Source organism: Thunnus thynnus, chromosome 14 (genome assembly GCF_963924715.1).
Source record: "Thunnus thynnus chromosome 14, fThuThy2.1, whole genome shotgun sequence".
Taxonomy (NCBI): Eukaryota; Metazoa; Chordata; class Actinopteri; order Scombriformes; family Scombridae; genus Thunnus; species Thunnus thynnus.
Window position 1 is genome coordinate 30,037,588 of NC_089530.1, and position 25,307 is coordinate 30,062,894.

Sequence of the window (25,307 nt, forward strand, 5' to 3'; positions counted from 1 at the left end):
GTGTGTGTGTGTATATATATATATATATATATATGTGCTTAGATTGGAAGAGCAAACAGAAGTGAAGTGAAACCTGAAACATTTTTGAGAATGTTTGTGTTATGAGCAGATTGTTTTCAGGCTGGTTTGATGCTTTTCATGAGTGATGATGTCTCAGTGTTTGTGTTTTGGACTTTAAGGGTTGCATGTCTCAGATTAGTGTTTTTTTGTTGATCACTATCAGTGTGTAGTTGGTGCTTCGTGTGCTGACGGCTTGTGTGTAACTGTATTGATGCAAGAACTTTTTGCTTTTGCAGGACGTGTATACAGTTTTGTAGTTAGTGTGTTGAGTTTTGCAAAAATAACCTTTAGTTTCAATGATGGTGACCAAACAATCATGAAACACAGTCATCATCTCATGATGTCATATATAATAATATATCAGTCACTACTTTTACTGCAATACTTTAACTACATCAAGCTCATAATACTTATGTACTTTTACTAGTGTAGTATTTTTTACTTGTACTGTGGTTCTTTTACATTGTGGTAATTTTACCTACAGATTCCTCCCAGACGAGTTTGAAGATGTATATAAAAATACTCTACTTTGAATAATAGTTTGTAGCTGATATGTTTTTTTCCATTAAAGAAGTTCAATTATGTTGTTAAAATCCTTAATTACTTCATTTCAGAAGTTTTAACTGCCGGACACAAGATGTCTCACACTAGATTAAATATTGGACCAGGATCAGTTTCCGGCACATCCTGCTGTTCATAATAACAGTTTGATTAGAGACTCAAACAATCTGCTTTATTCCAACATGATGAAACCAACAGATCTTCATAAAACATCATCACATCATGACATTTATTCACATTTTAACTCATCAGCAGCACCTGCTGGACACACACACACACACACACACACTAACACACACACACACACACACACACTAACACACACTAACACACACACACACACACACACACACACACACACACACACACTAACACACAAACACACACACTAACACACACTAACACACACACACACACACACACTAACACACACACTAACACACACACACACACACTAACACACACTAACACACACACACACACACACACTAACACACACACTAACACACACACACACTAACACACTAACACACACACACACACACACACACACACACTAACACACACACTAACACACACACACACACACACACACTAACACACACACTAACACACACACACACTAACACACACACACACACACTAACACACACACTAACACACACACACACTAACACACACACACACTAACACACACACACACTAACACACTAACACACACACACACACACACACACACACACACACTAACACACAAACACACACACTAACACACACTAACACACACACACACACACACACACACACACTAACACACAGTTCAGTTTTTATATGATCATGATTGATCATATAAAGTTTTATTTAATTCTTTGATCAAACACTTTGAACAACCTTTTCTCTCAAAAAACCTGCTACTCACAAGTGCGATATTACGTTTTTTTTTTAAATAAACATGTATTTTGTGCGTTTCTGCCTTTATTGACAGAGCTGACAGGAAACTGAAGTCTCCCTCCGCTGACGTTTTAACGACATCTCTGCAGGACCTTCAGCAGACAGAAGACATGTTCCTGCTGACATGCTGAAGAGTCTTTGAGCAAGAAGAGTGAACATGTGTGTATGTGTGTGTGTGTGTGTGTGTGTGTGTGTGTGTGTGTGGTGTCTTCAGCCGAACCAGTGGTTTCCCATACACTCCCTGTTCCAGGTGACTCCACAGAGCCAGCACCACTCTGCTTTACACAGAGGACACTGCATGTGCATACAGCCGCCTGCAGGGGGAGACAACACACTCATTACCTGTCTCTGTGTGTGTGTGTGTGTGTGTGTGTGTGTGTGTGTGTGTGTTTCAAATACTTTGACATCAGTGTTGATCAAGCTGCAACCTCTGGGTCTGAAAAATGAAGCCAGTGCGGAAGTGCCAAAAACCTGCATTCTATCTACCGGCCAGCAGGGGGCGACTCCACTGGCTGCAATAAGAAGTCAGATTGTATAGAAGTCTATGAGAAAATGACCCTACTGCTCTCTTGGTTTATTACCTCAGTAAACTGTTTCCTGGTGAGTTTATGGTCTCAATCACTATTTTTCAAGTCTTCTTCAATACAACATGATGTTCATTTAGTAAATTATGGCCCCATTTAGAGTAAAATAGACGATAAAGCAGCGTACGCTTTAAGGCTACATTGTGCTTGACAAGTCGCTATCATAGACTGCATAAAAATATGGGCGTAGTTATCGTGACGTCACTTGTTGGTTTCTGAAGAGCGGTTTCGAAGCTCAAAGCGAGCCGCTCCGGTCGTCGCCATCTTGGCAGTGCATGACTCTGCCTAACTCCCAGCCAATCAAAAATGGGCACCTAGCGGCTGGCGGACCTGTCACTCAAAGCAGCCATGTCCTTCATTATGCAGAACTTTACGGCTTAATAAAACTTAACCAGGTGAGTTATAAAAAAATTCACCCCATACAGTTGTCATGAAAGGAGAAATTAGCTACAAAGACCAAAACCGTTGTTTGTACCAGACTGTAAACATGTTTATTTCTGTTGTAAAGTTGGACATGTTAACATGGGGGTCTATGGGGATTGACTCGCTTTTGGAGCCTCAAGTGGTCATTCAAGGAACTGCAGTTTTTGGCACTTCCTGTTGGCTTCATTTTACAGCCCCGGAGGTTGCCGCTTGGTCACTACTACAGCGACAGCGTTGCTTACGTAACATAACCATGGCATATAGGTGTAGCTGTTGCTATTTCACAGTGTGTTTTCAGTTCATTAAAGTTAATTGTAACATTGTGGTTGCCTAAAAAAAGTCTTGTTCAGTGTTCGGTTGTAATAAAAGAGTCGGATGATCAGTGTTCCTGTGAGTACATTTTGTTTTAACTGTTTTTCACTAGCGAAAATTAGCATTAGCATTATCACTGTAAACCATAGATTGTAAATGCTCCGTGCTAACCAAGCTAGCAGCTAGCGCTATGGTCAGCTCCATCCTCTCGTCCAAATATGGACACTTCTGGCTCCAAAAATCAAACATGGCGACGGGCAAATCCAAGATGGCGATGGTCAAGTCACTACACTCGAGGCTTCAAAACGGCAGTTTGCAAACCAATGGGTGACGTCACGGTGACAACGTCCATATTTTATACAGTCTATGGTGGGGAGAAATCAACTACGACTCCCAAGATGCATTTCAGTGAGAGATATCCAATCACGGTGAGCTGAAGCTAAAGATCAAACTTTTAATTTCTGGGTCACTTTGATTCACCTCTGACTGGCTTCGTCTCCATAGCAACAGCAGCTGAGGCTCATGGGTATTGTAGTATTTAAAGACGTCCACCAAACTGACAGAAAAAACTTGATTTGTCAGAAACAAAGTGTAAATAATAAACTTATACTACAGTTACATCATCCAGGAGAGTTTCTGTGTTCAGTAACATCGAGGAGATCGTTTAAAGAAACATTAAAAATGTGAAAGCAGAATAAATAAAAACCCTCCAGGAACCAGCAGCTGCTCACACTTCACTACTCAATATCTGCTTTTACCGTTTCTCTCCACAGGAACCGAACATTCAGGACAACGTTTAGTCGACTCCTCAATGAGGAGCAGAGAGGCTCGATCCCACCTCCCTCTGAGAGACGCCTCCTCCTCCACCACAAAACCCTGAGAGAGCAGCAGAGCAGGGAGGAGAGGAGGGGGAGGAGAGAGGAGAGAGAGGAGAGAGGAGAGAGAGGAGAGGAGAGGAGAGGACAGAGGAGAGGAGAGAGAGGAGAGAGAAGGAGAGGAGAGAGAGGAGAGAGAGGAGAGAGGAGAGAGAGGAGAGAGGAGAGGAGAGAGAAGGAGAGAGAAGGAGAGAGGAGAGAGAGGAAAGAGAGGAGAGAGGAGAGAGGAGAGAAGAGAGAGGAGAGAGGAGAGAGAAGGAGAGAGGAGAGGAGAGAGAGGAGAGAGAGGAGAGAGAGGAGAGAGGAGAGAGGAGAGAAGAGAGAGGAGAGAAGGAGAGAAGAGAGAGGAGAGAGGAGAGAGAGGAGAGGAGAGGAGAGGACAGAGGAGAGGAGAGAGAGGAGAGAGAAGGAGAGGAGAGAGAGGAGAGAGAGGAGAGAGGAGAGAGAGGAGAGAGGAGAGGAGAGAGAAGGAGAGAGAAGGAGAGAGGAGAGAGAGGAAAGAGAGGAGAGAGGAGAGAGGAGAGAAGAGAGAGGAGAGAGGAGAGAGAAGGAGAGAGGAGAGGAGAGAGAGGAGAGAGAGGAGAGAGGAGAGAGGAGAGAAGAGAGAGGAGAGAGAGGAGAGAAGGAGAGAGGAGAGAGAAGGAGAGAGGAGAGGAGAGAGAGGAGAGAGAGGAGAGGAGAGAGAGGAGAGAGAGGAGAGGAGAGGAGAGAGAGAGGAGAGAGAGAGAGAGGAGAGAGAAGGAGAGAGGAGAGAAGAGAGAGGAGAGAGAGGAGAGAAGGAGAGAGGAGAGAGGAGAGAGAGGAGAGAGAGGAGAGAAGGAGAGAGGAGAGAGAAGAAAGAGGAGAGAGAGGAGAGGAGAGAGAGAGAGAGGAGAGAGAAGGAGAGAGGAGAGAAGAGAGAGGAGAGAGAGGAGAGAAGGAGAGAGGAGAGAGGAGAGAGAGGAGAGAGAGGAGAGAAGGAGAGAGGAGAGAGAAGAAAGAGGAGAGAGAGGAGAGAGAAGGAGAGGAGGAGTTACTTCATGTGTCTCAGAGGAGACGAGGAAGCACAGGTGCATCCTGTGTGGAAGCTTTTTACTTTGAATGTGTGTATGAACTCCTCCTACAGAATTCATTGTAACGACTTCAAGATCAGTGTGTGTCATCTACACTAGTGTGTGATCAAAAGTTATCAAAAGATTTAGTTATCATTGAAGCGTGTGGACGTGGCGTGGCGTTGAGTTTTGATGTTTCGCCATGACAGACGAAATTGCTATAACTTTAGTGTACATGGTCGGATCTGACTGAAACTTGACATTTGAGAACAGTCCAGGCCTGAACACGTCTACATGATAATATTTAGTCAGTGATGTAAACTGGCTCCATAGCGCCCCCTACCACATTCAATGAAGCAGCCCCAGCAGCAGGCAAAATAACAAACAAAGGAATTGATGTTAACCTTCCTCTTTCACTACCTGAAAACAGCCCGGGTCTGGAGACATCTACATGCCTGTGACTGAAGCCCTTCGACTGCGTCCGACACGACGTACGCATGGGCGCGAGGGTCTGATCATCGCTGCTTGCAGCTTTAATTATTATTATAATTATTATATCATCAGGTTTCCTCTGCTGCGCTCCATTTGGCCATGCAGACGTGCAGGAGGCGCATGAGTGGGCTTGAAGCTGATTAACAGTGGATGATAGTTTTGTTGACCAGATATCAATCTGAACAATCATTCTGGCATCTCTGTAAACTGACTTCTGTCCCTTCGTATTAAACACAATGTCTGTAGTTTTGAGTTACACAAAGAGAAAATATTCATTAAATCATGATTTTACACAGACAAGGTCAAGAAACAAACTATCAAGCTAAACATATTTCTAATAAATATTAAAATATCCAGAGTTGCACAGTTTCTGATTCACACTCAATCACAGAGACATAAACACCAGGAAGCTCTGTGATTGGTTGCTCACCTGTGAGGCTACACCTGTGCGCGGTGACGGTGCAGTCTGACAGCCGCCATCATGGTATTCCTCCCTGCAGTCTCTGCAGAAGATAAACCCACAGCCCAGCTGCCTGTCACACTCCACCCTCCTGCTGTCAGCAGGTGGGAGAAGCCCCGCCCCACAGCCAGGTGACGGACACATGATTCCTCCAATCACCAGCAGGCACTGCTCCGCCCCAAACTGCAGGTACCGCCCATACTGAAAAACACAGACCCCAGATCTGTTTACTGTGAGACATGATGCAGCAGGAGGACACTGCATCACATATATACATGTATTATACACACACACACACACACACACACACACACACACACACACACACATATATACATGTATTATACACACACACACACACACACACACATATATATACATGTATTATATACCCACACACATGTATATACATGTATTATACACTAACACACACACACACACATATATACATGTATTATACACACACACACACACACACACACACATATATATACATGTATTATACACACACACACACACACACATATATATATATATATATATGTATATATATATATAATTATACAGTCAGACAGCAGCTGTGATGCGTTTCTCACCTGGTCGTCCCCTAAAATCCTGAAATGATGCAGCTCTTTAACGAGAGAGTCTGTACAGCCAGCTGAGGAATAAACAGACATCAAACATAAATACATAATCATACATGATATGGATTTACTGCAGCTGTCACATGACGACCAGCCTGAAGTCTCACCTGGAACTGAATTTATTTACCGTCTTGATCACATCAGCTAGCAGCATGCTAACATGCTAACGCAGTCGTCAGCTGACTGGTTTCTAATGGCTGAACGTTGTTACACATGTTAATTAATAAGCAGCTGATGAACTCAGTGATGCAGCAGTATGTGTGTGTGTGATGAGGATTAATGTGTTTCCATCCGTGCAGTCATGTGACTCTGATAGAATATCCATCATAACTGTGACAAAGTCTGACTGAACGTTACTAGTCATGTGACTTTACTGGTAGCCAGGTGATCTCATGAGGTAGCACAGAGATTTTCTTGTGATGTTTGTGACAGAAGCAGCGACTCAGCTGCTGTTTCTCTCCTGCTGAGGTTTTCAAACTGTGAGGCGTCTCCTCAGAGGGAGAAACACGAGCCACTATTTACAAAAGTCTCATATTCCTTTGAGTCATGACCCAGTAAAATCTGAACATACAGACATGAAACACATAGATTCAGTGTGACTTACACTTGATGAGGATATCATTATCATAAATAAACATCCATAAATCTGTTTAGAAATCATAGAGGGAAAGAGGATCTCTATAACTTCAGAACCAGCCTGAGAATCATCAGGTTTTAAGGTTTTCTTCAGTATCACAGTGATCAGTGATCGTTGTCTGAACATCATGTTACAAACTGCTAACAGCTGATTCACAGGACTTTTAATGGAGACTAGTTGACTAAATGTGAACAAATATTGGCGATAAGTTGTAGCACATAGCAAACACATTGAATCCACGGCAACATTATACGTGCTGTTTATATCCCCCAAAGCATTATGGGAACTGTAGTTCCAAAACTGATCAATAATTAGAACAATAACAGAAGAGACAAAATACATTAATATGAACCTTTTTCAGTATTTTTCTGACATCCGTAATGCTCAGAATCTTATATTCCTGGAACTCTGAGTCTCTCCTTTATACATACACACACACACACACACACACACACACACACACACACACTCAGTCTTACCTGCACACGGCAGTGAGTAGCCAATCACAGGATGATGAACAAACTGACGCTCGTCTAGTCGAGTCTGACAATAACGACGGAAACAATCAAGACAGATCACATGACGCTCCGGACACTGGAAGACCAGGACGACGTCCCTGAGAGACAGACAGGTAGAGACAGAGAGAGACAGGTAGAGCCAGAGAGACAGGTAGAGACAGAGAGAGACAGGTAGAGACAGAGAGACAGGTAGAGCCAGAGAGACAGGTAGAGCCAGAGAGACAGGTAGAGACAGAGAGACAGGTAGAGACAGACAGACAGGTAGAGAGAGACAGTTTATAATTTTCTGCACTGCTTTGGCAATGTAGATTTCTGATCCGTCATGCCAATAAAGCTTATTTGAATTTGAATATGAATTTGACAGGTAGAGACAGAGAGAGAGACAGGTAGAGACAGAGAGAGAGACAGGTAGAGACAGAGAGAGACAGGTAGAGACAGGTAGAGACAGAGAGAGAGACAGGTAGAGACAGAGAGAGAGACAGGTAGAGACAGAGAGAGACAGGTAGAGACAGAGAGAGAGACAGGTAGAGACAGAGAGAGACAGGTAGAGACAGAGAGAGACAGGTAGAGACAGGTAGAGACAGAGAGAGACAGGTAGAGACAGAGAGAGAGACAGGTAGAGACAGAGAGAGACAGGTAGAGACAGAGAGAGAGACAGGTAGAGACAGAGAGAGACAGGTAGAGACAGGTAGAGACAGAGAGAGAGACAGGTAGAGACAGAGAGAGACAGGTAGAGACAGAGAGAGAGACAGGTAGAGACAGAGAGAGACAGGTAGAGACAGGTAGAGACAGAGAGAGACAGGTAGAGACAGAGAGACAGGTACATGACGTCGGTGCAGGCGATGCAGGGGACGTCTCTGATGTTGGTCATGATGAGGTCGAGGGCAACAGAGAGGTCGTCATCTGAGGTCGGATGGGACGCACACTTCATGTAGAACTCCTGAACACACACACACACACACACACACACACAGTGGAGGAACTACATCTCCCAGAATGCCACTCATTAAGAGACACCCATAACAAACATATTATCCTCGCCTTCTTACCGCTTGGTTGCCTTGACAACCTTCTGATTGACAAATGCCATGGATACGACCGGGGAGGAGGACGTCATCCCAACAGGACGGACCCTGAAACAGACAGTGAAGACATTTGACGCTCTCACCTTCATCATCATCATCAAATAAACACACACACACACACACACACACACACACACACACACACACACACACACACACACACACACACAGAAACTCACCCTGCTGAGTGTGAGCGTCGACTGTTTGCAGCTTCTGCAGCGAACTCTCAGTTTACCTGGTTGGACCGACCGGCAGCTCTTACAGAACACAAAGAAAGTACTGCAGGGACGCCGTCCTGTACACACAGTACACACAGTACACAGAGTACACACAGTACACATATTACACACAGTACACACAGTACACAGAGTGCACACAGTACACACATTACACACAGTACACACAGTACACACATTACACACAGTACACAGAGTACACAAAGTACACACATTACACACAGTACACACAGTACACACATTACACACAGTACACACAGTACACACAGTACACACAGTAGACACATTACACACAGTACACACAGTACACACAGTACACACATTACACACAGTACACACATTACACACATTACACACAGTACACACAGTACACAGTCAGAGTACTACTACTGATAAATGTACTACTGACAACCTTCACAGTCCTTCACTGACTTTTCAGACTTCACATACCTGCAGCCTGCGCCTCCTCTGTCACCACCACTGTGGCCTCCTCTGTCACTTCCTCTGTCACCTCCTCTGCTCCTCCTCCATCGCTCCCCTCCAGGATCACCGCCAGGCCGGAGGAGGTGGAGGGGAGGCGTGAGGAGCTGAGGTCCAGCCTGGTCAGACTGTCCTGCTCCTCCTCCCCGCCCCGAGCCAGACGCTCCTGCAGGAGGAGCAGCTGGGAGGAGGAGGAACCTGATGGAGGGAGGACCACATGGACGGTACTCTGCTCCGGGAGGTCACAACCCTGACAGGAGGAGAGGAGAGGAGGAGAAGAGGAGGAGGAAGAAAGGAGGAGGAGAAGAGGAGAGGAAGAGGAGGAGGAGAAGGAGAGGAGGAGTAAGAAGAGGAGAGGAGGAGAAGAGGAGTAGAGGAGGAGGAAAAGGTGAGGAGGTGGAGGAAGAGAGGAGGAGGAGAAGAGGAGAGGAGGAGAGAATGGAGGATTGGAGGAGGAGGAGAGGAAGAGGAAAGGAGAAGAAGAAGAGGAGAGGAGGAGGAGGAAGAGAAGAGGAGGAGGAGAAAGAGAGGAGGAGAAGATGAGGAGGAGGAGAGGAATAGGAGAAGAGGAGGATAGGAGGGGAGGAGAAAAGGAGGAAGAGGAGGAGGGGAGGACAGGGATTTATAATTAATATGACAGGAGGAGTTGACAAGAGGAGAAGAGGACTCCTCCATTCAGTAATCTCTTTCTCCCTGTGCTCCTCCTCTCCTACCGTCACTGCAGCCTCTAACTCACCTGCAGCTTTGACTCACCTGCAGCCTCTGACTCACCTGCAGCCTCTAACTCACCTGCAGCCTCTGACTCACCTGCAGCTTTGACTCAACTGCAGCTTTGACTCACCTGCAGCTTTGACTCACCTGCAGCCTCTGACTCACCTGCAGCCTCTGACTCACCTGCAGCTTTGACTCACCTGCAGCCTCTAACTCACCTGCAGCCTCTAACTCACCTGCAGCTTTGACTCACCTGCAGCTTTGACTCAACTGCAGCCTCTAACTCACCTGCAGCCTCTAACTCACCTGCAGCTTTGACTCACCTGCAGCCTCTAACTCACCTGCAGCTTTGACTCACCTGCAGCCTCTAACTCACCTGCAGCTTTGACTCAACTGCAGCCTCTGACTCACCTGCAGCCTCTAACTCACCTGCAGCTTTGACTCACCTGCAGCCTCTAACTCACCTGCAGCTTTGACTCACCTGCAGCCTCTGACTCACCTGCAGTGTGGCGGCGCTCTGCAGCTCCCTCCCAGCGAACAGAACCCTGAGCTGCTCCGGTCGGACTCCCTGCTGACTCCCCACCACCTCCTTCAGCTCGGCCACGCTCGCCTCCTCCTGCAGCTCCACGGCCACACCCGGCCCCAGGTTATACCGCACAAACACTGCGGACACACACACACATGTGATTTAAGTCACAGGTGAGCTAGGTTAGGCTAGATGCTAGAGCTGGAAGGACACCAAAGAAGAAGAAGATTGTCTCTTGTAATGATTAAAAATGTTTCACACGCTGCCTAAAATAACCTGATCAGGTGACTTTATGTTCTATTAAAATATGATAACTGGGACTCAAACTCCAGTCCTGCAGATTACCAGTTAAAATGATGAAAGTTTTAATAACGTAAACAAAGTGAGAGCAGATCTACCGGCTCATACGCAACAAGTTATTATGTTGTGCGAACAAGATAATTTACTATAAATTCATGTACATCTCTAACACACGGCCTCCATAACGGAGAGTTTGATTTTCACCTCAGATTGTCACACAATGAAATTCTTGCTGCTCTTCCACAAAAAGCAAGAAAGGAAATCCATTAATTAACAATTTATTAACATGCAGACTTGAATTATTTTCATTAATGGCTTATTAAATATAACTGCAGACCTGATGACTTATCAGAAAGTGATTCATAATCATGGAAGGTCTGTAAAGCTCAGCCTGTCTGACTCTACACATCTGTCTGACTCTACACATCTGTCTGACTCTAAACATCAGTCTGACTCTAAACATCTGTCTGACTCTACACATCTGTCTGACTCTAAACACCTGTCTGACTCTACACATCTGTCTGACTCTAAACATCTGTCTGACTCTAAACATCTGTCTGACTCTACACATCTGTCTGACTCTACACATCTGTCTGACTCTACACATCTGTCTGTCTCTACACATCTGTCTGACTCTAAACATCTCTGACTCTACACATCTGTCTGACTCTAAACATCTGTCCGACTCTACACATCTGTCTGACTCTAAACATCTGTCTGACTCTAAACATCTGTCTGACTCTACACATCTGTCTGACTCTACACATCTGTCTGACTCTAAACATCTGTCTGACTCTACACATCTGTCTGACTCTAAACATCTGTCTGACTCTAAACATCTCTGACTCTAAACATCTGTCTGACTCTAAACATCTGTCTGGTCGTGTGTCCAGTGTGAATTCAGTTTCAGTCTTTTACAGCTTTATAATATTTGTTGTGGTTCTGTTACAGATGTTACAGATGTTTTACTTTATCCTACTGAAACATTCAATGAGCTATTTTACCTTTTAGTCTCGTAGCTTCACCCAGAAGGAGATTTAGTAATAAGTTGTAAAGAGTAATTGATTGTTTAATAGTCACAGTGCTTGATGAGTCATCAGGCCTGCAGTTATGAACGATTATGAGTCATTAATAAAAGGTTAAATATTTCACACATATGAATTTATAGTGCATTATTTTGTTCTCACGAGTTAAAACAGCATCACGCTTCGGGACTTCAGTCAGCAGGCTCGACATGAGGAGCACTTCTTACAGTGATCGATCATGAGCCCAGATATCAGACATGGATCAGGTGACAGTAACGTGACGTATTGATCGGTTTGATCACTAATCGAACTGTCTCGTTCTCACGCAGACAGTCAGCTGAACTCACCGATCATCTGCCTGTTCGTCCTTCAGCTCAGAGACTCCATCATGTGTGTTTACAGTCCACCGGCCGCGGTGCACTCTGGGTACTGTAGTCCCTCTGCGCACACCCACGCTACTGACGTCACCTTGTAAATCGTCATCATTATATTTTCTTTACTTTATTGAAAACGACGAATAAATTAAAAAACAAACAAACACAAACGCATGTAAGAACTACAACAACAAAATCACGAAGAACAACGTGAACTACAGCGAGCTGACGCAGGGGTGACGTCACGGAGCGGCAGCGGAAGTGGAGGTATTTATGAATTTTAATTTGTTTTTCATTTTTTCTTTGTGTGTGTGTGTGGGTTTTTTTTGCGAGCGGCAGATTATCGGGTTTACTCCGACATTGAAGTCCCGTTATTCCTCCGGTAGTGTCTCCGGTGTCTCCAGATGACGGAGAGTCCGGACAGCAGCGTCCTGCAGCGGATACACAGCGGCGGCGGGACGGTGAGACAAACCTGTCATATGATAACCTGTCATACAGCTGCAGTGTGTCGGTACATACATACAGTATATATACATACAGTATATATACATACAGTATATATACACATATACAGTATTTATACGTACAGTTTATATACAGGAGGGGTGTTAATGTCTGATATTCAGGAGGATTTTTACAGTTTACACGTCATACATCATTAATATATTCAGCAGCAACGAGTTTATATGAACAGACTCTGCTGCAGTCATTATAATACAGAATATTAATATGAGCTGTTTTTACTTTACTTACCAGTCGAAGGGAACAACACTGTCTTTTTTAATTTATTTTTATTTTATTTATTTATTTATTTTTTAATAAAGCTAATCCTGAATAAACCACCATTTTATTAATCATCACTTTTAAGGCTTAGAAATATACACTCGTTCACAAGAATACATTATGAAAATCCTTTATATGAATATAAAACTGGGAAAAACTGTATTTATCTATTATGATCCTCACAGGTGGAATAAGCTTCAGGACTTGTTTACATTAGACATTTTTTATTATTTATTATTATTATTTTTAAATATTTTCTAATATTATTATTATTTATTTATCTATCTATCTTATTTGTACAGCATCTTTCATACAAACTGATAATAAGACAAATGTAGACAGAAAACAGTATGAAATACATCGTAAGACACTGTCATTTAATTTTACAACATGAAGACAATAAAATATGTGAATAAAATAAAGTAAATAATGTTTATAAATCATTCTTAATCAAAGCCAAGCTGAAGAGGTTTTAACACTTCCAGCTGCGACTAACGATTATTACCATTATCGATTAATCTGTCAGTTAGTTTCTCGATTAATCAATTTGTTTGGTCTATAAAATGTCAGAAAATGATGAAAAATGTTGATCAGTGTTTCCAAGATGACGTCATTAAATATTTTGTTTTGTCCACAACACAAAGATCTTCAGTTTACTGTCACAGAGACTAAAGAAACCAGAAAATATTCACATTTAAGAAGCTGAATCAGAGAAACTTATTTTTTCTTAAAAAATTACTCAAAACAATTAATTGATTATCAAAATAGTTGCTGCATCACTAAAGTAGTTTATAATACAAACTGTCTGATCTTTTTGCAGGATTTAAGAATAATCAGATTACACACACGGTACACAAACTGAAACACAGATTCAATCCAACATGAAACATACAAACAGACAGAAAAGGTTTTAAAAAAATAATATCATAAATATCATGAAACATAAAGAAAATCGCAGCCAAAAAGAATAAAAACAGTAAAATAACAATAAAATACAAGAAGAAAACAACATTTCAAACACAACAAAGAGGAAACAAATAAGTAAAATAAAATACAATAAAATAGTTAAAACCCATTCCAGTGCAGTACTAATCAATTTACCCAAATGTATAAAGAAAATTAACTTTCATTAAATGTTCAGGTAACCTTTTAACTAAAAACCTAAATTCAGGTTTAATTAGAAGAAGTTCAATAGAAACATTTATAACTGCAGACATTCATGTTGCTGCTGGTTGAACCGACATCCTGCTTCTGTTTGTCTAGAATTAGAAACAACTGACATCATTCTATTCAAAAATAAATATGTAATTATTAGAAAATTACAGACTTGTAAAACAAAGTTTTTACATCTTCTTCTGCTCTGACGTCACGTGTTGGTGCAGTTTGACACAGTGAGCTGTGGGAGGCGCCGCAGGCCGTCTGTGAAATCTCACAGGGTTTATTTCATGTTTTAATGCCTGAAAATTGCTGAAGTTTTAGTTTCTCTTCTGTTTTACACACTTAAGTACAATTATCTGACAGTTACAGATAATTTTTCATACGTCTGGAGGTTTATTTTACAGTAGAATATGACATTTTCCAGCATCCAGTTCATTAAGAACAAGTGGGAGGTAACAGTTAGTTCTGAAGATTGAATCTAAGGGATTTTTTCCAAAATGTTCCTCAGTTTCTAAAGATGAACAAAAGTTTTACATATTTGTTTTCATAGGACTTATTTAATACCTACAAAACAAAATGTAAAACACATAAAGGTATGTTCACCCACCTGTTTTTGGTCATGTGATCCACTCTGACTGGTAAACAGTTCACACAGTTTAATCATATCTCAGAAAATCTTTTTGATACCAAATCTCTGTTAATAATTCTTTTATTTCTGGCTAAAACCTGTATTTTTGCAGCCATAAATCCTTTGCATTCTTTACACAGACTCTGATTTGTTTGTTTGTTTCATCTGTATGTGTTATTTATTTCCTTTTATATTCCTGTAGAAATGATAGATGTACCGTATATTTAAATATTTGTTTTTTGCAGCATCTGTTGTTGGTTGATGTTGTTTGTGTGCCTTTCTGTTGTTGTTGTTGTTAATGGGTTTGTATGTGTTTGTGATATATAGCGCAGATGGATCGATTAATACAATAAAACAGGTGCAGGAACAAACACTTTCTGTGTGTTTGTTCTGTTATCAGTCGTGATAACAGCGTCTGACTCTCAGCTTCATCGGTTTCATTCAAATTCAAAGTGAGAACAACATCAACCTGCATGTTTTCTGCAGCTCAGCGTACAACAAGCTGAGACTGATCCACTAAACATATTTTTCATTTGCATAATAATGAGCGAGATGTCAGATTATCAGAGTGAGTTTGGTCTCGGGGCCCTCGGGGAGAAGAGTTTTCAGGAGCTCTGAAAGAAGAAATCAAACAGACGTGAAGGAGAATTTAATTTAAGTTCAGTCAGAGACTTCTCTCAGTTCTTGAAGCGTCTTCGAGTCTTCAGTTCTGACAGGCTGGTGAAGAGATCCAGCTGTTAAACATCTGTAGCTCCAGTCGCCAGTTGAGCTGGAATCAGACACTAATGATGTTCATCCCACCTGTCAGCCTCAGCTGATGTCATCACTGCTGAGTGAAGAGAGTAACTGTCCTCCATCCCTCCATCCCTCCCTCCTGCAGGTGGTGAAGGTGGAGTCAGGTGTGACAGGTGTGACAGGTGTGGCAGGCCTGCTGCCGTCACAGACCTCTGAGCTTCACTTTCTGCACTCGCGGGTCCGAGAGCTGGAGAGAGAGAAGGCGGAGCTGTCGGCCGAGAACCAGAGACTGAAGAGCATGTTGGTCCACGGTGAGTCCGGCGGTGCATCCACGTTTCCTTCACTTACATCTTCTTTAGTAGGAGGATCGAAGATGCGAGGAGAGAGGAAACCTGTAAATATGTTGTCAGAGAAATGAGTCGTCCTCTCCTCTGAAGCGTCACGTGAAGCGACGTCAGTCTCTGATGACAGCTGATCACAGTCGGCTTTAACAGCTGTAGAAACTTCTGATGGAGTTTGTGTCGGCACACGTGCGCTGAGCTGACACTAATAAAGGTGCAAAGTTATCACCGCTGGCAGCTGTTTGCAGTCTGTTACCTGTTCAACAAACACCTGCACATGAATAAAAACCTGCTCTCTGTATTTATACTGTGTCCTGCTCAGATGCACAGGAACCATTTCTACTGACAGACTGTGTTTATATTATTTATTCATTATTTGCGTCTATATTTACTGATATTCTGATTGTGAATTCATTATTTAATAACCCAGAATATGATCAGAGTCTCTGATAAACACTGTAAATGATTTAACCCGACGCTCAGGATTTCAGCCTCACATGTGACTGTGACATGTGATGTGTTTGTTGCTGACAGACAGACTCTGCTCCTCTGTCTGAATATAATTTGATCCATAATAAAAGTTAACGAGGGAAATAACAGATCATGAAAAGAACCATAAACAAAAAGTTGTTTGTGGTTCCTTTTGTTGATCAGACCGACAATTAACGCAGATTTATTAACTAGATGATGAATCAGAAAACAAATAAAATATAAAACTTGGGAGTGATACAGATGAGTTTAATCTGTCTCCACTCAGTGATGTTGTGACGTATTGGATCAGTCCGATCAGCTGCAGCGTCCGATCATCTGCAGCGTCCAATCAATAACTGATATCCAATAAAGGGGCGTGTTGGCCGGTAAAAGACTTCTTCTCCTCGCTCCTCAGAGCGGGAATAAGCGCTTTGGGACGGCCTACGATTAACCTAATCTGAATTGGTTTAATCTCATCTGGTTTAGATTAATCTGGATTCAAATAGTCTGGATTAAACGAGCCTGGTCTGTTTTAACCCAATCTGATCTAGTTTAATCTGAACTGGTTTAAACAAGTCTGATTTACTTTTATCTGACCTGGTTCAGTCTGTTCTGATGTGGTTTAGTTTGATCTGGTTTAAACTAATCTGGTTTAAAGTAATCTTGTTCAATATGATCTGGATTAAATGTATTGCATTGTATGTATGTAGGTAGTCTGATCTGTTTTAACCTGAACTCATTGGGTTTAATTTAATCTGGTTTAAATTTATCTGATTAGATCAGGTTTAATCTGATCTGGTTTAAAGTAACCTGGTTTAATATGATCTGGATTCAGTTTATCTGGTCTGGATTAAACAAGTCTGATTTGATTTGCCTTTGATCTGATTTGGTTTAATTTAATCTTGTTTAAATTAGTCTGATCTAGGTTAATCTGATCTGGTTGAATTGTGCAACATTTACTTTCACTACATTTCCCAGAAATCCCTGGGCTCCTGTCCACCATGTGGCAGACGTTGGGCCAGGTCAACAGTCCTCACTCCGTCTCCACGGCAACAGGCAGGAGCGACAGCTATGCCCCATACTCGCATCACCACTACACAGCGACCAATCAGGACGGAGACTTCAGCCCCCTGGTTCAGGTCCCTCCGCTGGGACCAGACGATCTCAGCATGTCGGAGTTCTGCGGCCCTCTGGGCTCCGAGGACGAGGGGGGGCCAGGAGGACCGGACCACATGGGGGAGGAGGCTCCGCTCTGCAGCCAGACTGACATGGAGGAGCTGAGGAGGAGCTGCTCTGAGAGCCAGTGCACCGCCGGGGATGCCAACGACCATGTGAGAACATGTCTGATCCGGTTTACACTGGACCTGATTCAGTATGCACTGGACCTGATCTAGTTTGCACTGGACCTGGTCTGGTTTATACTGGACCTAATCCAATTTATACTGGACCTGATCCGGTTTACACTGGACCTGATTCAGTATGCACTGGACCTGATCTAGTTTACACTGGACCTGGTCTGGTTTATACTGGATGTGATCTGGTTTACGCTGGACCTGATCTGGTTTATACAGGACCTGATCTAGTTTACAGTGGACCTGGTCTGGTTTATACTGGACCTGATCCAGTGTATACTGGACCTGATCTGGTTTACACTGGAACTGATCCGGTTTACACTGGACCTGATCCAGTTTACACTGAATCTGGTTTAATCTGATCCAGTTTAAGATACTGTGAACTGGTCTGAATTAAATCTGAATGAATCTTATCTGGTTTTAACTATATGTGCTTTAGATCAGAGTTACTCTGAATTGGTTTAGAATAACCTGATCTGGTCTGGGTTAACTTCCTTGGATCTGGTTTATCCTGTTTAGAGAGCTCGTTAACAGCTCGTTAACTGTTTCATTAACCTGCTCTGTGTGTCCAGGTGAGCCAGGTTGAGGTATATCCGGGCTCTGGCGTTCTCTGTGATGTCCGTTCGTGGCAGGCAGCCAATCAAGCACAGTCTCCCACAGCGATGGCACGGACGCTGCTGCTGGGTGTGTTTGATATGAACACGCTGATGAATAGTAACCTGCGAGGGGGGCGGAGCCGCCGGCCCGCCTTCCAACCACAACGCAGTGCACTTGACCCGCACAAGATCAACGCCATCTTCAGTAGGTTTTGAGAACTCTGCAGAATGTTCCTTTAATCTGTCCTTTCTCTCTGTAACAGTCATCCTCTCTTTTCAGACGCCATCTTGGCTCGGTTTCCTCTCGCCAAAAAAGGTGTCATCGGCTCCGGCATCAACTCCAAACTGTCTGAGATCCGGTTTCGCTCCCGGAGAGCCAATCGTGACCCGAGGTTCCTCTGACGCATGGCCACACGGCTCTGCCTACTACACCAACAAAAAACCTGATTTGTCCAATAAGAACACAGCAGTCTGGAGCTGCTGGACCAATGAGCAGCTGTCAGAGAGAAGGATGGTTTGATTTCAACCACTGTTCAGTTTTATTCAGGTCTGGTTCACTGAGTCAGCAGCTCTGTTGCCATAGTGACCAGTTGGACGACTGTGCGTTGCCGTAACGACACAGTGAACTGTCTGACTGTTAAGCACTGCGTCTCCTCCTTCATTGGCCTTGAAGTTATGTTCACAGATCAGCTGATAGAAACTGGTGGACTCTACTCATGGAGGTTCATCTGAACAGGTCTACTGGGCTCTGAACCAGGGGCCCCAAGGGGTTAGGGCTCCTGGACCAGAACCTCTGTTTGATGTGACTGTTAACATTTCTTGTTGGAAAGTCAGTTCCAACGCAACTCCAGGGATGCAAAGCCACCAGAAAGGGACTCAAAACCACCACAAAGAGATTCAGAACTACCACAGAGTCTCAAAACCACCACAAAGAGACTCAGAACCACCACAAAGAGATTCAGAACTACCACAGAGTCTCAAAACCACCACAAAGAGACTCAAAACCATAACAAAGAGATTCTAAACTACCAGAGATTCAAAACCACCATAAAGAGACTCAAAACCACCACAAAGAGATTCAGAACTACCACAGTCTCAAAACCACCACAAAGAGACTCAATACCACCACAAAGAGATTCAGAACTACCACAGAGTCTCAAAACCACCACAAAGAGATTCAGAACTACCACAGAGTCTCAAAACCACCACAAAGAGATTCAACACAACCACAGAGACTCAAAAACACCACAAAGAGACTCCAAACCACCACAAAGAGACTCAAAACCACCACAAAGAGACTCAGAACCACCACAAAGAGATTCAAAACCACCACAGAGACTCAAAACCACCACAAAGAGACTCCAAACCACCACAAAGAGATTCAAAACCACCACAAAGAGACTCAGAACCACCACAAAGAGATTCAAAACCATAACAAAGAGATTCTAAACTACCAGAGATTCAAAACCACCATAAAGAGACTCAAAACCACCACAAAGAGATTCAGAACTACCACAAAGAGACTCAGAACCACCACAAAGAGATTCAAAACCACCACAAAGAGACTCCAAACCACCACAAAGAGATTCAAAACCACCACAAAGACTCAAAACCACCACAGAGACTCAAAACCACCACAAAGAGATTCAAAACCACCACAGAGTCTCAAAACCACCACAAAGAAACTCAAAACCACCACAGAGACTCAAAACCACCACAAAGAGACTCAAAACCACCACAGAGACTCAAAACCACCACAAAGAGACTCAAAACCACCATGAAGAGACTCAAAACCACCACAAAGAGATTCAGAACTACCACAAAGAGCCTCAAAACCACCATGAAGAGACTCAAAGCCACCACAAAGAGATTCAAAACCATAACAAAGAGATTCTAAACTACCAGAGATTCAAAACCACCATAAAGAGACTCAAAACCACCACAAAGAGATTCAGAACTACCACAGAGTCTCAAAACCACCACAAAGAGACTCAATACCACCACAAACAGATTCAGAACTACCACAGAGTCTCAAAACCACCACAAAGAGATTCAACACAACCACAGAGACTCAAAAACACCACAAAGAGACTCCAAACCACCACAAAGAGACTCAAAACCACCACAAAGAGACTCAGAACCACCACAAAGAGATTCAAAACCACCACAAAGAGATTCAAAACCACCACAAAGAGACTCCAAACCACCACAAAGAGATTCAAAACCACCACAAAGAGACTCAGAACCACCACAAAGAGATTCAAAACCATAACAAAGAGATTCTAAACTACCAGAGATTCAAAACCACCATAAAGAGACTCAAAACCACCACAAAGAGATTCAGAACTACCACAGAGTCTCAAAACCACCACAAAGAGACTCAATACCACCACAAAGAGATTCAGAACTACCACAGAGTCTCAAAACCACCACAAAGAGATTCAGAACTACCACAGAGTCTCAAAACCACCACAAAGAGACTCAATACCACCACAAAGAGATTCAGAACTACCACAGAGTCTCAAAACCACCACAAAGAGATTCAGAACTACCACAGAGTCTCAAAACCACCACAAAGAGATTCAACACAACCACAGAGACTCAAAAACACCACAAAGAGACTCCAAACCACCACAAAGAGACTCAAAACCACCACAAAGAGACTCAGAACCACCACAAAGAGATTCAAAACCACCACAAAGAGACTCCAAACCACCACAAAGAGATTCAAAACCACCACAAAGAGACTCAGAACCACCACAAAGAGATTCAAAACCATAACAAAGAGATTCTAAACTACCAGAGATTCAAAACCACCATAAAGAGACTCAAAACCACCACAAAGAGATTCAGAACTACCACAGAGTCTCAAAACCACCACAAAGAGACTCAATACCACCACAAAGAGATTCAGAACTACCACAGAGTCTCAAAACCACCACAAAGAGATTCAGAACTACCACAGAGTCTCAAAACCACCACAAAGAGATTCAACACAACCACAGAGACTCAAAAACACCACAAAGAGACTCCAAACCACCACAAAGAGACTCAAAACCACCACAAAGAGACTCAGAACCACCACAAAGAGATTCAAAACCACCACAAAGAGACTCCAAACCACCACAAAGAGATTCAAAACCACCACAAAGACTCAAAACCACCACAGAGACTCAAAACCACCACAAAGAGACTCAAAACCACCACAAAGAGATTCAAAACCACCACAGAGACTCAAAACCACCACAAAGAGACTCAAAACCACCACAAAGAGATTCAAAACCACCACAGAGACTCAAAACCACCACAAAGAGATTCAAAACCACCACAAAGAGATTCAAAACCACCACAAAGAGTCTCAAAACCACCACAAAGAAACTCAAAACCACCACAGAGACTCAAAACCACCACAAAGAGACTCAAAACCACCACAGAGACTCAAAACCACCACAAAGAGACTCAAAACCACCACAAAGAGATTCAAAACCACCACAGAGACTCAAAACCACCACAAAGAGACTCAAAACCACCACAAAGAGATTCAAAACCACCACAGAGACTCAAAACCACCACAAAGAGATTCAAAACCACCACAAAGAGATTCAAAACCACCACAAAGAGACTCAGAACCACCACAAAGAGATTCAAAACCACCACAGAGACTCAAAACCACCACAAAGAGACTCAAAACCACCACAAAGAGATTCAAAACCACCACAGAGTCTCAAAACCACCACAAAGAGACTCAAAACCACCACAAAGAGATTCAAAACCACCACAGAGACTCAAAACCACCACAAAGAGACTCAAAACCACCACAGAGACTCAAAACCACCACAAAGAGTCTCAAAACCACCACAAAGAGATTCAAAACCACCACAGAGACTCAAAACCACCACAAAGAGACTCAAAACCACCACAAAGAGATTCAAAACCACCACAGAGACTCAAAACCACCACAAAGAGATTCAAAACCACCACAAAGAGATTCAAAACCACCACAAAGAGACTCAAAACCACCACAAAGAGACTCAAAACCACCACAGAGACTCAAAACCACCACAAAGAGACTCAAAACCACCACAAAGAGATTCAAAACCACCACAGAGACTCAAAACCACCACAAAGAGATTCAAAACCACCACAAAGAGACTCCAAACCACCACAAAGAGATTCAAAATCACCACAAAGACTCAAAACCACCACAGAGACTCAAAACCACCACAGAGACTCAAAACCACCACAAAGAGACTCAAAACCACCACAAAGAGATTCAAAACCACCACAGAGTCTCAAAACCACCACAAAGAAACTCAAAACCACCACAGAGACTCAAAACCACCACAAAGAGACTCAAAACCACCACAGAGACTCAAAACCACCACAAAGAGACTCAAAACCACCACAAAGAGATTCAAAACCACCACAGAGACTCAAAACCACCACAAAGAGACTCAAAACCACCACAAAGAGATTCAAAACCACCACAGAGACTCAAAACCACCACAAAGAGACTCCAAACCACCACAAAGAGATTCAAAACCACCACAAAGAGATTCAAAACCACCACAAAGAAACTCAAAACCACCACAGAGACTCAAAACCACCACAAAGAGACTCAAAACCACCACAGAGACTCAAAACCACCACAAAGAGACTCAAAACCACCACAAAGAGATTCAAAACCACCACAGAGTCTCAAAACCACCACAAAGAGACTCAAAACCACCACAGAGACTCAAAACCACCACAAAGAGACTCAAAACCACCACAAAGAGATTCAAAACTACCACAGAGACTCAAAACCACCACAAAGAGATTCAAAACTACCACAAAGAGACTCAAAACCACCACAAAGAGACTCAAAACCACCACAGAGACTCAAAACCACCACAAAGAGACTCAAAACCACCACAAAGAGATTCAAAACCACCACAGAGACTCAAAACCACCACAAAGAGACTCCAAACCACCACAAAGAGATTCAAAACCACCACAAAGAGATTCAAAACCACCACAAAGAGACTCAAAACCACCACAGAGACTCAAAACCACCACAAAGAGATTCAAAACCACCACAGAGACTCAAAACCACCACAAAGAGACTCAAAACCACCACAAAGAGATTCAAAACCACCACAGAGACTCAAAACCACCACAAAGAGACTCCAAACCACCACAAAGAGATTCAAAACCACCACAGAGTCTCAAAACCACCACAAAGAGACTCAAAACCACCACAGAGACTCAAAACCACCACAAAGAGACTCAAAACCACCACAAAGAGATTCAAAACCACCACAGAGACTCAAAACCACCACAAAGAGATTCAAAACCACCACAAAGAGATTCAAAACCACCACAGAGACTCAAAACCACCACAAAGAGACCCAAAACCACCACAAGAGACTCAAAACTACCAAAGACATGTAAAACCGCCACAAAGAGTCTCAAAACCACCACAGAGAGATTCAAACAAAGAGACTTGTTTTTTGGTGTCTTGCATGACGGAGTGTTCGGGGTGTTCGGGGTGTTCGGGGTGTTCGGGGTGCGTTCGCTGGTCTACTGTGTTTTATTGTGTTTGTATCAGAGTTCACAGCCAGCATGGAGGCAGATGAAGTGAAGAAGACGAAGCAGCTGAAGCTGAAAACTTTGGACAGTCTGTGATCGTATCTGTCGTGTTCCTACATTTTTATGTGACATGAAATCCTGTTTGAGTCGTATTTATTTCATCCTGTTGATTCTGTGATAATGATGATGATAATAATAATAATAATTATAATAATAATAATGTTAATAAAAGAAGAAAAGTTAAGAAACATGAAGTTGAATGTGCAGCAGATCTGATGTGAATAAAAACTTTTCTTCCTCCCTGAGCTTCACACCTCCTCCAGGAATGACATCACTCTCTCAGCTTCATCTCTCTGTGTGAATAAACTGTGTGTGTGTGTGTGTGTGTGTGTGTGTGTGTGTGTGTTGGAATGTAAAGTGTGAACCGTCCATTCAGAATCTTATTTGAATTTGAATCAGCTGTCGCCAGGCGGAAAACACCCGACACAAAAGACTCAGTAGCTTTGACATTCTGCTTCACCTCCTCCTCTCTCTGTCTCCCCCCTCCCCTCTGTACCCCTCCCCCTCCTCCCCCCTCCTCCCGGCCTGGACTTCCTGAAACAAGGCGTCCTCCTTAATGAAGACAATCTGCTATTCTTTCCTCTTGAATGACGCTCTGAGGACTTGCGGAGACTGCCAAGGACAGAGACAAAGACACCAGGCGGTGGGAGAGGAGGGGGGGAAGAAGAGGGGAGGAGGGGGGTGGGGGGGGAGGAGAGGGGAGGGGTCCGACCTCTCCTTTCATACAACACGGAGGTCTGGACTCAACCCAAACATCCCACACTAGATCCAGATCTCCTCAAAAATCTGGACTCTACTGTGGGAGAAAGTTTAAAAAAGAGGAGAGGAAGAGTAGAGAGGAGAGGAGGTGGGGTGATGAAGAGGAGAGAGGAGGAGAGGCGAGGAAGAGAAGAAGAGGAGAGGAAGAGTAGAGGAGGAATAAAACATGACGTTCATAAAAACATTAACTTCTCTAAAGTCCTTCAGCCAAACTGATCTGAGAGCAGTTTCAACCATCAGCAGGAAGCTGCAGGAGGAGGAGGAGAAGAGGAGAAGAGGAGGAGGAGGACGAGGAGGAGGAGGAGGAGAAGAGGAAGAGGAGGAGGAGGAGGAGGAGGAGGAAGGGGGTTGCTGCTCCTCTTTACGTGACAGCACTTTCATTTTGGGTGAACCATTCCTTTAATTAAATACCCGGCACAACAAAAGCTTCTTCTTCTTTGGTTTGTCTCTCAGGTTGATTTGTGGTTCATTAGCCTGCATGGCTCGGATCAGCTCGGCTCAGTTCAAACTGACCTGAAACCAGCCCGGGACCTTTCCCAGGACCCCACCCATCCATCACAGACAGGAG

At 43.3% G+C, this 25,307-nt stretch overlaps 2 protein-coding genes across 2 annotated transcripts; one reads left to right on the top strand and one right to left on the bottom strand.

The window, feature by feature from the left end:
- Nucleotides 1–1,704: 1,704 nt before the first annotated feature.
- prkn (parkin RBR E3 ubiquitin protein ligase) lies at nt 1,705–12,409 on the bottom strand. Its single transcript, XM_067610909.1, has 11 exons — nt 12,259–12,409; nt 10,560–10,723; nt 9,320–9,599; nt 8,813–8,928; nt 8,598–8,681; nt 8,373–8,488; nt 7,510–7,646; nt 6,346–6,407; nt 5,720–5,950; nt 3,650–3,767; nt 1,705–1,886 (listed from the first exon to the last, which is right to left on the bottom strand). The coding sequence occupies exons 1-11, from the start codon at nt 12,263–12,265 to the stop codon at nt 1,783–1,785; spliced, it is 1,419 nt and encodes a 472-aa protein (XP_067467010.1). The 5' UTR covers nt 12,266–12,409; the 3' UTR covers nt 1,705–1,782.
- Nucleotides 12,410–12,689: 280 nt separating this feature from the next.
- LOC137197574 (uncharacterized) lies at nt 12,690–19,649 on the top strand. Its single transcript, XM_067611068.1, has 5 exons — nt 12,690–12,746; nt 15,735–15,900; nt 17,380–17,732; nt 18,326–18,554; nt 18,630–19,649. Exons 1-5 carry the CDS (start codon nt 12,690–12,692, stop codon nt 18,749–18,751), a joined length of 927 nt encoding a protein of 308 aa, XP_067467169.1. The 3' UTR covers nt 18,752–19,649.
- The last annotated feature ends 5,658 nt before the right edge of the window (nt 19,650–25,307 follow it).